Source organism: Pipistrellus hanaki, assembly GCF_964339955.1.
Source record: "Pipistrellus hanaki genome assembly, chromosome: 12".
Classification (NCBI taxonomy): Eukaryota; Metazoa; Chordata; class Mammalia; order Chiroptera; family Vespertilionidae; genus Pipistrellus; species Pipistrellus hanaki.
Genome location: NC_140514.1, coordinates 15,829,808 through 15,846,434, shown reverse-complemented (window position 1 = coordinate 15,846,434; position 16,627 = coordinate 15,829,808). Strand labels below are relative to the sequence as shown.

Here is a 16,627-nt window from a genome sequence, read left to right as displayed (position 1 = left end):
ACATATATACACTGTATGTATAATATAGATGTGTATATGCACAAGGTTTTTGTTTGTACTAACCCGAGTTAGAACTGCTGAAGGATTTACCTTAAATGCTTGAATGGAAATGGAATTTAATCTCAACCCTGAGCAGTTAAAAATTGGAGGCATGCCCGGGCTATCAGATGGGCTTTGGAAATCTGCCAGCACTGAGGACCCTGCAGGTCCATAAGATTATGTGTTAATTTTCAATTACTCTGCCTTTCTGTCTTTCAAAAAAAAAGACTGAGGAAAACAATGCCTGTGTTGCCCTGGAGAGAATTTCACAAATTCATACAAGCTAGCTGTTTCATGACCAGGCTGAACCCTCGTGACTGTGCTTTTTCAACCAAACTCTGCTTCCTGATTTCACAGGAAGGAAGAGAATCAGCGGCCTGACTCCACAAATGGCCAGCTTCTGGCTCGACTGATTTTGTTTTGCCCCCTTTCTCGGCTTCCCCGGCACCTCTTTTGTTCTCAGCCTAAAAATACCGCAGATTGTGGCTTCTGTCACGTTACAGTATTCACAGATAACAAGATAAACTCTTTACCTGGCACCCAGTCAGAAAGCCGTTTTAATACGATTACAGCGCAACTCAGCTCTTAATTTGGTCATGTTTCTACAGCTTAGAAGTAATATTTTTTTACTGTGAGATCTTCTGGCCTTTAAAAACTGCTTTTCCTTCTTGTAAAGAATGTAAGTAGAAAAAAAGCTCTAACTGATAATATCTCGCCTTTTCTTAAGATTCAAAGCAATTGGTAACTATTCAGAGTTAGAGACTCTAATATTTACCTGTTCCCACCCAAAGATGGTATCATGTCCCAATGCAATACATCTTCATAAACCAAACGGAATAGAAAGCATGACTTAACCCTTGAGAGAAATGGCAATGAGGTGGGGGAAAAAAGGGTCTCTTGACTTAAGCCTGTGCAAACGGAGATATGATATGACATAATATACTGACACATACACTTTCCCCCCCAGAAATGATTAAAAAAAGAAGCCTACAGCTATGTGCCTCAGTACATCTACCTTCCCCAGGGGACAGCAGACTCCTTCTTTTGGAGAACTGACCCCCACCGATTCTGGAAAACCCTTGGGTAGGTAACATGATCCAAGACGGACCACACTGAACTTTCCTTGAGAGTTTTGAATTTGGAATAACTACCATCCCTAGGATCCTGGGACTTAGTTCTTGTGCCTCTTACAACTAGAGTTCCCGAGGAACTCTACTCTAGGGTGTAGCAGTGATCTCCTTAAGTCTTCAGTGTGATGTTGCAAGGGCGAGAGGTTGTCTGAAAGTCTACTGCCTCAGCCCACCAAGGGGGGGCTAATTAAGACATCGAGGGTTTTTATGGGAGTCGCACTGTTCCAGAAACTCCAAACATAAACCTCAACGCTTTGGCAGGGTGGTGTGGGGTGGCTGCCCCGTCATGGAGACAACCTGAGGCTCTGAGACAAACAACCAGCCGGCCCTCTCGTCCCCTCTTGGAGCCTAATCCCCAGAATGCACTCTTCCGGGCTCCCCTCATCGTCCGCTCAGGCTTTCGATTTTTCCAGTTTGTAAAATCGGTGACCACTCGGCCATCTGCTTCTCTGGTTCCAAAATGTAGCTGCGATAGTCTCCTCATTTGTTTGTTCTTTGTTCTTGTGGGTTTTTGCTTTAAAGAGTCTTGGCTGTCATTTCGGTGGCATTCCAAGAAGAAACACAGGCAACTGTGTGGCTTAACGTGCTATTTCTGTTGATTCCACTTCCCCTCTTCTTTAAATTACAATTATCCTATTTTCAGATTTCCACTTTTGTACAGTGGAGGTTTGGGTGCTTAGAATGTACCATTCAATCCACGGTTAGGAAAGGTTAATGAATCAAAGGAAGACACACCTAGACCTGATCTGGACGCGCGGACATAGCCCAGGTTTCTGGGTCCCTGCTGTCTACAGGAGGCGCTAAGATCCCGGGGAAAGGCGTGCGCGCTTTTGCAGATGTACATGGAAAGCTCTATTATGTGAAGAGGGAAAACTCCAGAAATAGGAGTGTGGATGTGGGTATGTGGCATGGATACACTTTTGCACACACCTGTGTGCTGGGTAGCAAAACAGTGGTCTGCCAACAACCGCTATTATTTCTCCTTCCCAGGATTACTGTCATCTGTTCTTAATGTTGTAACCCATCACATACACACAGGATGGGCTGTCATACAATCCTTGGAGTTTTCTCATCCACGGGGGACACACAGCCCTACAGGTGACAATGCTATGGAGGTGTGTGTGTGAAGCGTCGGCAGTATTGAGAAGTAGCTGCCGCAGGAGGAGCAAAGGAAGATCGAGATAGGCAAGAGGTGTAGGGCAAGAGGTGGTGGCGTTCCAGTGGCTTTTGTGACCCCTGGACACGTCCTCCCGCCCCTTGTTGCCTTGTGGGTTTGTGTCTTTCTTTTCCTTGTTACTGGAGTAGGAACACATAATACGAGATCTATCCTCTTACATGTCTGAGGATACAGTAATGTTAACTATTAACAGTGATATAAAGGAAATCATTAGAACTCTTTCATCCATCTTGCTGAGAAGGGAGGGAGGGAAGGAGGGAGAGAGGGGGGGGGGGAGGGAGAGAGAGAGAGAGAGAGAGAGAGAATGTCCAGAACACTGTACCATTCAACTTTGCCCAAAGGAAGTGGTTTGGCTATTCCCCTGCTAGAAGTATTTCAGCAAGACTGTGGGCAAGCACTCTCACCTGGTCTTGAGTCTCCAAGAGAATAACTCTGTGTTATCAGGTCACTGTGATTATTAAATCCCTAAATCCTCTATTCCTGGGTAGTCATTGGGCTTCCTACTTAGCTTCTCCCTAAGGCTATTTTCCAAACTTCCCTGATGAAAGAATAACCTGGAATACTTGTTACAAGTGTAGCTTCTCGGGATCTCAGGATTCTTTGGTCCAGAGGTCCTGAGACGTAGTCCCAGATAGTTGTGTTTTTAATAAGGGACCCAGGTGATTCTTCACAACAGATGTGGGAAAGCTTGCTCTAGGTAGGAGTTGTGGCCAACGGGAACAAACGTAGCTGATCGTAAGTGTTATACAGCCAATCCTTAACGTGCGGTTCTCGCAACTGTGGGGAAACGATGCACAATGAAACCAATCTTACTGTAGGCTGGCGGATATAAACAAGACAAGTTCCTACAGCATTTCATCCATGTTATGAGGAAATGACATTGAATGAAATGATGCTATTCGAGGACTTGCTGCATATTATTAAGTCTAAGTATTATTAACCAGATGACATTTCTATAGCTGAATTACTCCAAAGCAATCAGGACATGTGGTTTTCTCCGGGAGGGAGTGGAGTGAGTCGGAATGCCTTTGTTGTTGTTGTTTCCTTTCTGCGTGATGCCGGTTAGAAAGAATTCTTTAATGGCTAGGCCCCTGAGGGAGTTTCTGCCTTGCTCAGGTCAAGGAACAGCTTACATCAAAAAGAAAGCAAGCATTTTATATTCTTTTCAGTGCTGTCTAAGAGAATTCTGGAGAAAATTAAGAAGAAGAGAGGAGACACACAGTTCTAGTTCCTTGACGGTCCCTAAAGGAAATCGCTTGTATGATTAAGAGAGGGACTCGTGCGTTTCAAGTCAAATGTTTTTGTGTGTGTTTTTTAATTCACTGAAGGTGGTGTTTTGTTTTTTTTGTTTATATGTATTTTTTTTATTGATTTTATATAGAGAGGCAGGGAGATGGTTAGAGAGTTAGAAACATTGATGAGAGAGAAACATCCATCAGCTGCCTCCTGCATACCTCCTACTGGGGATGTGCCTGCAAACAAAGCACATGCCCTTGACCGGAATCGAACCTGGGACCCTTCCGTCTGCAGGCCAGAGCTCTATCCACTGAGCCAAACCGGTTAGGGCTCAACTTAAATGCTTATGAATCATATACAGAATGACTTAGGAGAAAAATAAGGGATTAATTTAATTTACACAGTCTAATCAGGACACAGAATGCCTGACACTCAACTCAAGTGCAAAAGTGTTGAAATTCATGATTATCAAAATGTTGTTTCATGTTTAAAACAAAATATCTCAAACATGCCTCCTTTGTTTTGACACTATGTTCGCTGCTTGTCACAAATGCAGAGTTTCCACCTCAAGGCACCATTCAAAGCAGACTCCTTCAGCTGCTATATGTATGAGTTAGTAGGGAAATAAGTAAAATGTAAAAAATAATATTAAAAGACCGGGAAAGGAGGAGAAAGCAAGCCAGTCCTCTCTGCCCCGTGGAATCCTCCGCTTCCAGGCCAGAGCCTGTCCCCAGTCTGAGTGGCGACAGAAGCGCAAGCCGTGGCACATACCTCTTGGTGGGAGTGGGCGCTCCGGAGGACATGTGGCTGACCATGGTGTCATTCATGTTGGACAGGGGGCGAGGAGGGCTGAAAGAAAGGACATTTACATTATATTAGTAATTGCCAACATGACTGGGAGGAACAAGCGATAGAATGATGAGGGCAAGCCGAAACCGGTTTGGCTCAGCGGTAGAGCGTCGGTCTGCAGACTGAAAGGTCCCAGGTTCGATTCCGGTCAAGGGCATGTACCTTGGTTGCGGGCACATCCCCGGTAGGGGGTGTGCAAGAGGCAGCTGGTCGATGTTTCTCTCTCATGACGTTTCTAGCTCTCTATCTCTCTCCTTTCCTCTCTGTAAAAAATCAATAAAATATATTAAAAAAAAAAAAAAGGAATGATAAGGGCGAGAGAACGGACTACCATTCCTGATACGCTCAGTGGGACCCACGGGCATGGGGCAGAAACAAACCAACACCCCAGCCTGCAGCACATTCCCCCCGGAGGTTCCCGCAGAGCAGCCAGAGGACACGGGGCCGCGAGGCACCGGGGAGCTCCGCCCCGCCAGGTGCAGCCACAAAGGGCTTCTTGCCTTTGGAGCCACGGCTACTGCTAATTATTCCTCGTGGGAAATCTCTTACTTCCTCTCTGAAATGGAAAGAAGTTCTTTTAGAGAAATTGGTCCATCAGAAACAGGAAAGTGAAGCAGCAAAATCCTTCTCTTATATTTACGTATTTTGGTACCTATACCTCGTTTCTCCTACCTTTAAGAGCTGAGTTAACTGTGTAAAATGTTTTTTGTAGAGGTTACACTTAGCAAGTCTTGGTAAATATGAAGGGACCAGAACCTTTATTATTTTACAGATTTGACAGTACTTTTATACATACATGTATCAGAGAGGAAGGGAGAGGGGGAGATAGAAACATCAATGATGACAGAGAATCATTGATCAGCTGCCTCCTGCACACCCCCACAGGGGATTGAGCCCATAGCCTGGGCATGTGCTCTTGGCTGGTCTTGAACCTGGGACCCTTCAGTCCACAGGCTGATGCTTTATCCAATGAGCCAAGCTGGCTAGGGCTCACAGTACTTTCTAATAAAGGCTCCAGGGACATTTTTTCAGGTAGAGCTAAAGAACCGAGAGGAAAGGTTAAGAGGAATGGATGGGTAGATCTCTGCATCTGTCTACCTATCCACTTCATTTTTTAAAAACCAATCTCATTTCTGGGTAGGGAAACCTTTTTAATAATTTCCCATTTAATGAAGAGGATCCAAGATAGAAAGTAATTTGCAGGGAACAGATTTAGGCCTCTTGATTTTTAAGCCACAGCACTATGCTCACTGTTACACGTTCTTGCCTGAGTATGACAGGGCCATCAGTCAGACATGCAGAATTAAAGCATGCCTTTATAGGCTAGACTTCACGTCCACATTACTTATCTCACTACCTGTCTTCCAAACAGATATCCCCTTCTGTCCCCACGCTTTCAAGTCTATGAACACTATTGGCTTTGCTGAGTTATAATAAATCAATTGTTTTAGGTTAAGAATGGAAATGAACACAGAGATTGGGTTGATTTTAGCCCTAAATTTACTTTTTTTTTTTTTTTTTTTTTGCCAGTGGTTCTCTTAAATCAATTGTCCAAATGGAACAAGGAGATAATTCCCATGAAAGAAACAAATCCAGCATCATAGCTTTTCATTCTTGAGGGCACCAGAGGCATTCTGGTCCTTGGAAATAGAATGGACTTTGCTTCTCTGATATACTATTATTAGCAACCCATTTCCAAACTAAGATAAGGATATGTTCATGTTGCTTTCAAAACTAATGCAGTTACCTAGTGCGTGCCAGTATTGAAGATACTGTATTCAATTTCCTTTCTGACATTCTCAGAGAAAAAAATGACAATAGAAAAAAATTTAATTCCTTATACAGGGATCCATGTGATAAAATATCATGATCTGTAGCATTTTGTTTGATCTGATGTCTCCAAAGTCTTTAATGATCATCTCTATCTCTTGGCAAATATCATGTCCAATTATTAATGATAGCACACATATGAAAGCCTCTTTCCTAATATTCAAAACCAGACAATAATGTAAGCTGTGAGCTATTTGCTAACTGCCCCAAATTTCATACTCCTTTTGAACTTCTAGCATATTTGATAAGGAAATGGGTATGTGTTTGCAGCCCAAGATGAAAGAGGCATTTGAAAACATAAAAGGCACCTTTACTACAATATCTACCACTAGAACCATAATTCACTGTGAAGGTCCGCAGCTCAGATGCTGTCTAAGGGAATTAATACACCAAAATGACTTATGCTTTAAGAGTCTTCACAGTTCCTGTAAGGCGTCGCTGAAAACAATGCTTCTAGGTGTGAAGACAGAAACTTACAAAGCAGAACTGACACCACTCATCGGATCGGTCTTGTTGATCTTCTTTGACACCCAAAACCTGTTTAAAAACTTCCATGTGTCGCCAGATGTTCAATATTTGCCTTTGGTGAAGGTCCACTTTTATCTGGTTCCAAAGCTACTGAACAGATCGAGTCCACAGACTCACCGTCCTAACCCCGGCATCTCTATTATCCAAAACTTTCAGATTGGAGTTTTCAGGGAAGAGTAAATTCTCAAGTTGGAGAACCATTGCCCACTTTAGAACGAGTCTAAGTTGAACTAGCCTGGGGGAGGGGAGGGATTCACTTGGTGTAAATTCATGACTAAGCTTTGAGAGAGGTGAGGCGCAGTGGGCTCCCAGGCCCCTGGACTGTCGCTAGGACATGGACGTTGGCTGTTATTTTTGCTGAGATCTCATTCTGAGTCCGGGTCTATACAGATCTCACAGCTTTATACGCTTAGCGAGAAACAGCTCCTGCCTCTCACACCGCAGCTTCACCGTTGCAGGAAAAACCTCTTCCTCGTTCCAGCCTGAAGTTGCCAGAAAACAGACACTCAGGTCTGCCTGGAGTCATCGGCCCTGGCCCTCTCGGGTAGACTGAGGTTGCTCCTGTGGTTGGCAATCCTCTTAGCAAAACATGGTCAGGGCGGAGGCAGGAGCAAGTCTCCAAAGAAGAGGCTACTGTTCCCAGGAGAAAGGCTGCAGAGAGCGACTGGGACCCGGGCCCTGCCGGGCCTCTGGATGACCAGCCCGGTGCACACAGCCTTAGAACAAAGGTTTCTCTCTTCAGCGCGGCTTCTCTTCCTACTCACTTCCCTCCCAGATGAGCAGCGCATAAACCCGGTCACAGATGCCGACACTGGCACTCTACACGATCTGATCAGAAAGCCGGCTTATCTAACAATGCCATTACGATGAAGACGCACGGGATGGGGACGGATCTGTGATCACAGCCCACTGCAGCTCTGGTGAAGTATCTCGGAGGGCAGGTTCTGAGTTCCCTTTCATCTACATAATTCTATCAGTCCCTCCAAAGACACCCGCCTCCTCTGGACAAGAGGTACGACAACAGCGGACCATTTTTATCCTCCTCACGTCGTGTGATGCTCCGCTCTTTATTTATCCCGGTGTACCAGACCAACCACCTCCTATCCCTCCATCAGGTTCATGGTTATCGGACAAAGCCAAAAAGTTAAACAAACAGGCAAACAAAACTGCCTTCTGGAAAACCGTAAGGTTAAAAAAAAAAAATAACAAAATAGTACTGTAAATGTAGATCAACACCATGTTACATATTGACGATGAGGTTTCTCAGACTGCCAAGGAAGTACATTTTACGTTATTGGCCATTTACAATGAATTAATCAACAGAAGAGATTTAAAAATTCCAAAAGGAACTACTAATCATGTGGCAATTAACTAGTTAATGTAAAAAAGACCTATTGATAGGCAGACATGTCTCACTTCCTGTTTCTTGCAGTTTAGGAGAGCCATTTGTGGTGTAAGACTTATAATGAACTATGTCTCTGGAAGGAAAAGGTTGACCACAATCGAATTCTTATGCAGAAGATCCACCATAAAACAGCACCTAGAGACACTCAGAGGAACCCAGGTTTCTCACTCTAGCTCTAAAAAAGGATAGAATTGTAAAGTGAGACGATTATTTGCAAATTATTTAGTAGCACCACTCAGTGTAATATTATAATATTGAAAAAAAAAATAGGCACAGGGCCTTACAAAACAGAGAAAAGTCAACAGGAATGTACTCTTTTATTTTAAAAGCCTGTCCACAATGAATAATCCCTTTGTTCTCCTTGCTCGTTAAACAGAGAGAGGAAGTTGTCAATACTTTATATGGACACCGACTCTTGTGTTTCTAGAAAGATGAGAGAAGATGACAACATAAATATTTCAATAAGTCACTGCTCAGGGAGAGGTCAATGAAATGAATGAAGGAAGGTCGTTTTCTGACCCCTTTATATGTACTGAAACTCCTTTTTTTTTAAAAATGGAAACAAACACATTATTACAGAAAACAAGCTGACTCTTACGTTTCATACCATTAGCCATACAGAAAAAGATACAGCGGAATTTTTTAAAATAATTGTCTGAGGAATTCCAGAGGCTCTAGAATCCTACCCAAAAAAATAAATAAATAAACACAACCATCATTAGCCCAGCAGCTCATAAAACATAAAGACATGAAAAGCTACCAAACCTTTACATTCTGTAGCAAGTGCTGCTTCTTTCTCTACGTATCTGGCCTCTAATGCATTACGCTGCTGTTGTCTCTAAGGAAACAGAACAATCACATGACGGAGAGTCTTCTCTCCAAGGTAGTTTATCCCACAGAGCATTTGGGGCAAGAGCAGGTCTGAGGGAACAACTGATTGGAAGGAAGCACACGTCTGCACCCTGTCAGCCAGTCCATCAAGAGGTCCAAGGCAGCCAATTACAGGGAGGCAGATGCAGCAAGCCGAGCAGGTACCACTCCTCAGAAGCTTAAACATGAAGCACACCCTCCTGCAGCAGAATCCAGTGGCCCAATTCACTGGGACAGCAATTCCATTCTGGTGGGGACTTCAGGGAGCACCCCCCCCCCCCTCCTCTCCCAGGGCCTCTCCTAATTGCCAGCTGCTGGATAAGAAAGCACCTGCACTACTGTCTGCCAGGTAGGGAGCGACTGGGACGTATGCTGGGAGGGGTAGTAAGGGTTGATTTTTTGTTGTTGAAGAGGAGTTCACGGAAATGCAAGCAGAATGAAGAAGAAAATAGGACAGTGGTGGGTGCCTACCCTTTGATGCAAAAAGCTCCTTCATTCATAAAAGCAGTTCACCAAGGGGCAGCTGAAACAGACAGCCAGACAGTGTGCACTGCTGAGTGAGAGTTCAGGGACCTCTTGCAGGGCATCCACAGGATGAGAATGCCCCTGACACTCAGAGTCATCCTGTGGCCTCTTATCATCCTGAGGCCCAGTGCACCAATCCGTGCACCGGTGGGGGTCCCTCGGCCTGACCTGCGGGATAGGACTGAACCCGGATCTCTGACATCTCCTAAGGTACATGTGTCAAACACAAGGCCCGCGGGCCAAATCCAGCCCGCCAAGCCTTGCAATGTGGCCCGCACCGCGCTGTCATCACTGCACTCCGCTGTCAGTTTATGACATTGTCAGTTTATGACTGTTCAGTAAACCATTCGGCCCACGATTTAGGCTGGATTTTAGATTTTGGCCCCTTCTCTGATTGAGTTCGACACCCCTATCCTAAGGGGTCCTGGATTGTGAAAGGGCACAGACCAGGCTGAGAGATCTCACCGGTTGGCCAGCCAGGGAGGAATCATGGGAGGGCTCTAGGGCATGTCTGGCCTGTTTCACTCAGTTCCTATCGGCCGGAACCCAGCAGTAAGCTAACCTACCAATCAGAGCGTCTGCCTCCTGGTGGTCAGTGCATGTCAGAGCCACTGGTTGACCAGTTGACTGTCTGCCCCCTGGTGGTCAGTGCATGTCATAGCAAGCGGTTGACTGGCCTTAGCATATCATTAGCATATTACGCTTTGATTGGTTGATTGGCCCTCTGGACAATGGAACACTTAGCATATTAGGCTTTTATTATATAGGATCTACATCAGTAGCTCTTAAATCTATCTGCTCCTGGTCTCCAGCTCCACTGCCATCAGCACATGTCAATCTGCCTTCTAGTGTAGCCAATAATTCAAGTTTTCGACTAGTCCACTGTCCATAAAACCTTTCCATTGTCACTGGTCTGATTTCTTATGGCCACAATTGCTTTCCTAAACTTGGCTCTCATGTCACCATTGTGCCCCATACCATCAATTCTCTACCAGTCTCCCAAATTAAGACTAACATCTTCCTCTCTGTGGCCACTACCTAAACACTGCAGCCTCAGCTTCCCACTCTGTCCTAATGTTCACTGCTTCCTTATACTTTCTGAGTGTCCTGGGCAAATATGCAACTCTGTTCAAACACAGGCCCTTGGACTTTTATGCCACAGTAAAACAAAACAAAACAAAAATGGCAAAGGATATCTAAATATTTACACTAAAAACAGGGGAAGTCTAAATGAAACCCAGACTAACAACCCAAGGGTCTGCAAAAGAATTCCACCATTTGCTTAGTTAAGTGAGAGGCAAAAAAGACAACCCAACCCACCGGACAGCTAAGTAGTTAATATAAACACACTGACATCCATGATAAAAAGCTACAGAATAAAACACTAGATGCAGGTGTTAGGATGCTTGGCAGAAAAATGAAAGTATAGGTTTATATGACATTGTGAAAACAAAACAGCGGTGGGATAATATCTTTCAAGGCGACACACTCGAAGGCTATTGAGGGTGGGGGGGAGAGCAGAGCACAGAACGTGAAGGGCAACGTAAACAATAACAGGCAAACAATTTCATGAAGAAAAGACCCTACGGGACACTTGAGAGTGAAATACCTCCCCTTTGGAATAAAACACACACCAAAGGGGACGAAGAGGCCGCGGAGAGGCGAGAGAACACCATGGGAAGAATCGGGTCCTGTTCCCACCCGGTGCTCGGCAGATTCGGCGGCCTGGACAGAGCGGCCCTTTGTGCCACGCGGAGCGGACCTGGAGAGGAAGAGGGCTGGTTCTAGAACAGTGGTTTTCACAGGTTGTTCCCCGGGCATCAAAGGATTCCACGGATTGCTTCAGTGACCACAGAGGAGAGCAGCTCCCCGTCTGATCCGCACACAGCTTCGCAAAGCGCAGTGCTCCGCTGCGGCTCTGACTCGGCGTTCCCCCCCCACCCCCGCGCCGTTGGTCCCCACGGCCTTTACATTAGCAGCCTCGGCCACTCTGACCCATCGTGCCTGGCTCTTCTCTTTCGTGTACTTATATTTTCTTTTGTACTTATATTTATCCTTTCACAGTTTGCAGTTACATAGAATCAGTGTTTGCTTTTTAACTGGTCTCACTCAAGAGGCTGTGAGCTTCCTGAAGGCAGAGCCCAGGGGTTTGTCCCACCGCTGTGTTCACACGTGTACCTACATCCAAAGGCACGCAGTGGGTGCTCAGCAATTACTGATTCGGTGATGACATTTTATGAATTTACTTCCCATTCCAATCTATATAAAAGTGCAAACTGGGGAAGGCCTCACCTGAGCTGAATTTTAAATGGAAAAGATGTTCTGGCAAGGAATTCTAAGGGAGATGGCTAACAAGCTAAAATTCTTGAGTGGGAGGGTAATGATGGCTGAATAGCTGAATAATATTCTCAGGAAGACACCTGAGCACATGACAGCAACGGTACTTCTCAGATGGGCCAAATGCATCAGGCCGACTCTGTCTGTAAAATCAGTCTTGGTATTTCATTTCTGGACCAAAAGAATCTAAAAGAAATTTTAAACGTCCTAACACATTTAGGAAGTTTGCCAAGGGAATAAAAAAAACCCCACACACCATCTCACTGAATGTCTATCCAAGTCTCTGTGTAAAAGGCTCACAGAGACCCTCGGAGACGGTGCTATGACAGTGAATTTTAAATAGGTTGGAGAAGCTGTTGAGGAACTTCTGGTTCAAGAGCTCACCCTCCTGTGCAAAGAAAAATGGTTTAAAGTTATAAAAATAAGTTAAGACATGCATAGCGAGAATTAAAACAAAAAGGCCTAACTCCCTTTACGCCTAATAAAATAAAGCAGCATTTATTCCCACACCCCAAGGAAGAAAATCAACAGGAAGCCACCGTGGTGTCCAGGCTGCCATGAACCAAGCCCCAGGGCCGCCTTTGGGGAGGCTGGGACTTAACGCCCCCCCCCCGCCCCCCCCAAACACCCAGAGAAAACAACATCTAAAAACTCTTTACAATGAGTATACTGAATATCCTCAGACACCTAAAGGGCAGACTAGCAACCATAAAATGTTCTGAAAAATAAACTAGGGATTGAAAAGTGAAAATTATAATTATTGAGATTTTAAAAACTTACAGATATGCTGAATATAAGACTAAGTACAACTGAAGATTGACAGTACATTTTGTTTTAGTTAAGACACGTGAGAGCTAAACTGTGTTCTAAAGTTTATGTCTCAGAGTTCCAGAGAGACCAGAAGGGTTGGAGAAAAGGCAATGGCATCTGAAACAGACAATGGCTGAGAATGTTCCAGAACTGATGAATGACATGAGCCTACAGAGGAAGAATCTTCTCAATATTAAAACAAAATAAACAGAACAACAACAAAAAAAAGCTCACATCCTGTAAATATAGTAAAGCTTCAGATTACCTGTGCTATAAAGAAAATCCTAAAAGTTACCAACAAAATATGAGAAATTCAACAGAAAGAAGGGAGAATCAGGTTGTTATTAGCAAATTGGTTACAAGATAATAGAAGAATAATATCTCCAAAGAATGAAGGGAAAACAACTTTTGCTAGACTTTAAATCCAGCCCAATTACCATTCAGTAGTGAGGGTGGATAACTATTAGGCAAGCAAAGGAAATAAAAGACATCCAAAACAATCTTCAAAAAGAACAAAGATGGAGGATACATACTTCCTGATTTCAGACTTACTATTGTACAAACCTTTCAAAGGAGTCTAGCTTGCTTTGTGTTACGTAAAAGGTCGGAGCTATTCATAAATACTCTCTCTTGTTACACAGAAATCCCTAATTAATATCTGAAATTAGTGGCTCTGAAAGTTTCTCAATCTAAACACTGTGCAAGAATTGATCAATAGATTCTTTTTAAAAAATATATATTTTTACTAATTTTTTTTTTTTTAACAGAGAGGAAGGGAGAGAGATAGAGAGTTAGAAACATCAATGAGAGACATCGATCAGCTGCCTCTTGCACACCTCCCACTGGGGGTGTGCCCGCAAGCAAGGTGCATGCCTTTGACCGGAATCGAACCTGGGACCCTTCAGTCTGCAGGCCGACGCTCCATCCACTGAGTCAAACCAGTTAGGGCATAATCAATAGATTCTAAAGGCTTTCACAGCAACTATCTAACTGGTGTTCCTGCCCTGCCTGGAGCTCCATTCCACAGCCATGCCTCCGTGTTCATTGCAGCGCTGGAATGCCCAGAGTAGAGGTACAGCTGACAGTGGTCCTCTCTCCGCTTCTCCACTCTTCACTGTCCTCCTGTCCCCATAGAAAGCTGGGTGAAATGACAAATGGACACAGTCCCAGAAAGCTAACGGATGCTGCTGTGAACTGTACAAAGCGACTTTGATGATGTATCAGAAGGGGTCTACAGTATTTTTTTATGTCAAAGATGGTAAACTCTTGGATCCACTAGTACTTTTTCATTTAACTTACCCCAGTGCACCTACATCTGAATTGCTTCATTTACGTTGACATGATCAAGTTCATTTTTGGAGACCCTTTCTTGGGGAAAAAAATCACCTTATATTTGGGGTTGCTTCCCCTAGTTTTAAATAGGAAAGAATATATAAAAGCTTGCGGCCATTTGTACTTATATTTATCCCATTTCTCTCCTTCCTTCGTTGCTACTTATAACATTTAAGATCACAACAAGTCAGGGGTTTAAGGCCCACGAAATCATTTGGTCTGGCCCGGCCGAGTTAATTAAACGTTTGATCAAATATCGCAGGCTAATTTTTAAGTTGATAACTTTGTATGGCTCACAATCATGTTCTAAATATCCCAATGGCCCTTGGTAGAAAATGGGTTCCCCACCCCTGCAATAAATTAAAAATACAATGTTTTTCATTTTCATGACTCAGTGTCATCCAAACTCTTTAAATGCATCTTTGTCATCACTGTTGTTGATGTAACTAAAGGTTCTCTAAGTCATCACACAGTCCTCCAGAGGGAGTGATGGTCATTTCTTCCCAAACTACTTCCAAACAGTGACTCTGTAGCTGGTATCTCAATGGGAAATTTACCACAAACTTCTCCTGTTCTACGAAGGCAGCTGGCATTTTCATCTGTGATCACATAATGCCTTTTTATTTTTAAAATTGAATTTAACCCTTTCTACACACATAATTAATAAGCTTGATCTAATGAGGATATGGGGAACACTGCACTCAATAATCTGAGAATCTTTTTAAACATACAGAGAATGTTTAGAAAAATTGTTCAGACGCTAGGGCAGAAAAAGAAATCTCAGCTCTATCAGGATATTCAATATAACCCCTGAAAGTCTTATGTGAATATTAGGGAAACAACTGAAATCAGTTAACTGAACAATCATTTAAAGAAGTAAGACACTAAGTAACAGGGTTCGATCCTTACATGTTTTCTCTATCTAAACATCATCTCTAAGTTGCCAATATTTCCAAGCTGCACATGTCCCATGAACACCTTCCAGATTTATATTTGAGCATAAAAAATAAAACAAAACAAACAAACAAACAAAAAAACTCAATAGGTCCAAAATGAAGCTCTCATTCTATCCAAACTATAGATTTCCCCATCTCTATCGTTCCAGCCATTCAGGCTCAACTGACTTCTCTTTTTCTCTAATATTCCACATCCAATCTGCCAGCAAGATTTTTATCCTTCCATTTTATACCAGTTTTATATTTTTAAGCTCTCAGAGGGCTGAGCTCACACAGACAACATCCATCACAGTTTAATCAATTTCCCAAAACGAAGAGGTTAAATATTCATCTCAAGAAATTCTATGGAGAAGCTCTTAATAAGAACGCTTTTCTCCCTGGCCAGTGTGGCTCAGTGGTTGAGTGTTGGCCTATGAACCAGGAGGTCACTGTTTCCTGGTCAAGGCACATGCTTGCATTGTGGGCTTGATCTCCAGTGTGGGCATGCAGGAGGTGGCAGATCGATGATTCCCTCTCAACATTGATGTTTCAATCTCTCTTTCCCTCTCCCTGCCTCTCTGAAATAATTTTTTTTTAAAAAATAATGTTTTTCTTATAATAAACTGGACACTGGAAATAAGTGAAAGATAACAGTAGGGCTTATAGAGAATTAAACATGAGTTGGTGACAACTTGGAAGAAATGACTAAAGAGAATAAAGAAGTCATTTAAATTCCAAAAAGAATTCTGCTAAAAAAGTGAAAAACTAAAAAGGAAGATTATTCGATACAATTTAGCAGAATATTTCCTTGAATTCATGCTTGGAGGCAAGGTATTCCGTTTTATCCATAAGATGGTCCCATTAACATTATCCAAAAGGGGAAAAATAAGTAAGACAAAGGGAAGGGATACTTTACCAAAGGAGAAGATAGCCGATTTTGACCTCATCTTGAGCTCTAGAGTATTTTTCAGTTGTAACATAAGAATTTTGCCCCAAAAGCTCATTTTGAAAAAATACAGTTTTTACAATGTGAATGACTTCTCTTTGATTGCCTTCCAAAGCTTTAGTAAGATCAGCAACGTCATATCAAATAAACAAGCAAGGCCCTATACTGTGACCTTGAAAAGAGGGGACTACCTGAAAATCGCCAAATTTAATGTCATTCAACTAGAATTTACCGCTGTGCTCCATGCTCTGGAAGCACCGGTCAGTAGAGTTAGTCCCACAAATACCTAGAATATGCCAGCCACTGAGAACACACAGCCCCAGGCCTCAGGAAACTGATGTTGCGAAGGACATCTTCAGGATGTCCAGGTCCAATACGGACTTAAGAAGTCCTTACAGAAGGAGACGGCCTTTCTTTTTTTTTTTTTAATTTTTATTTATTTATTTATTTTAATCAATCTTTATTGTTCATACTATTACAAAGGTTCCTCATTTCTTCCCCCCTCCACCAGGTTCCCACTCCACCCTCCGCCCCCTCCCCTTCCCCCATTGTCCTCATCCATAGATGCACAGTTTATGTTCAGTCTCTTCCTCCCTCCCTTTCCCCGACAGTAAATCCCCTTTCAGATAGTAAATCAGTTACTTAGCATTTTCTCATATCAATAATACCTCCACATGC

The 16,627-nt window shown here is 43.3% G+C and overlaps 1 protein-coding gene across 17 annotated transcripts in view; it reads right to left on the bottom strand.

Moving 5' to 3' along the window:
• Positions 1-16,627, bottom strand: part of DTNB (dystrobrevin beta) — a 144,071-nt gene that overhangs the window by 50,430 nt on the left and 77,014 nt on the right. For all 17 annotated transcript variants that reach the window (XM_084901429.1, XM_084901431.1, XM_084901443.1 and 14 more), the window contains exon 10: positions 4,354-4,431. In XM_084901429.1, the coding sequence (XP_084757555.1) occupies positions 4,354-4,431 (78 nt within the window). The remainder of the gene's footprint in view (positions 1-4,353; positions 4,432-16,627) is intronic.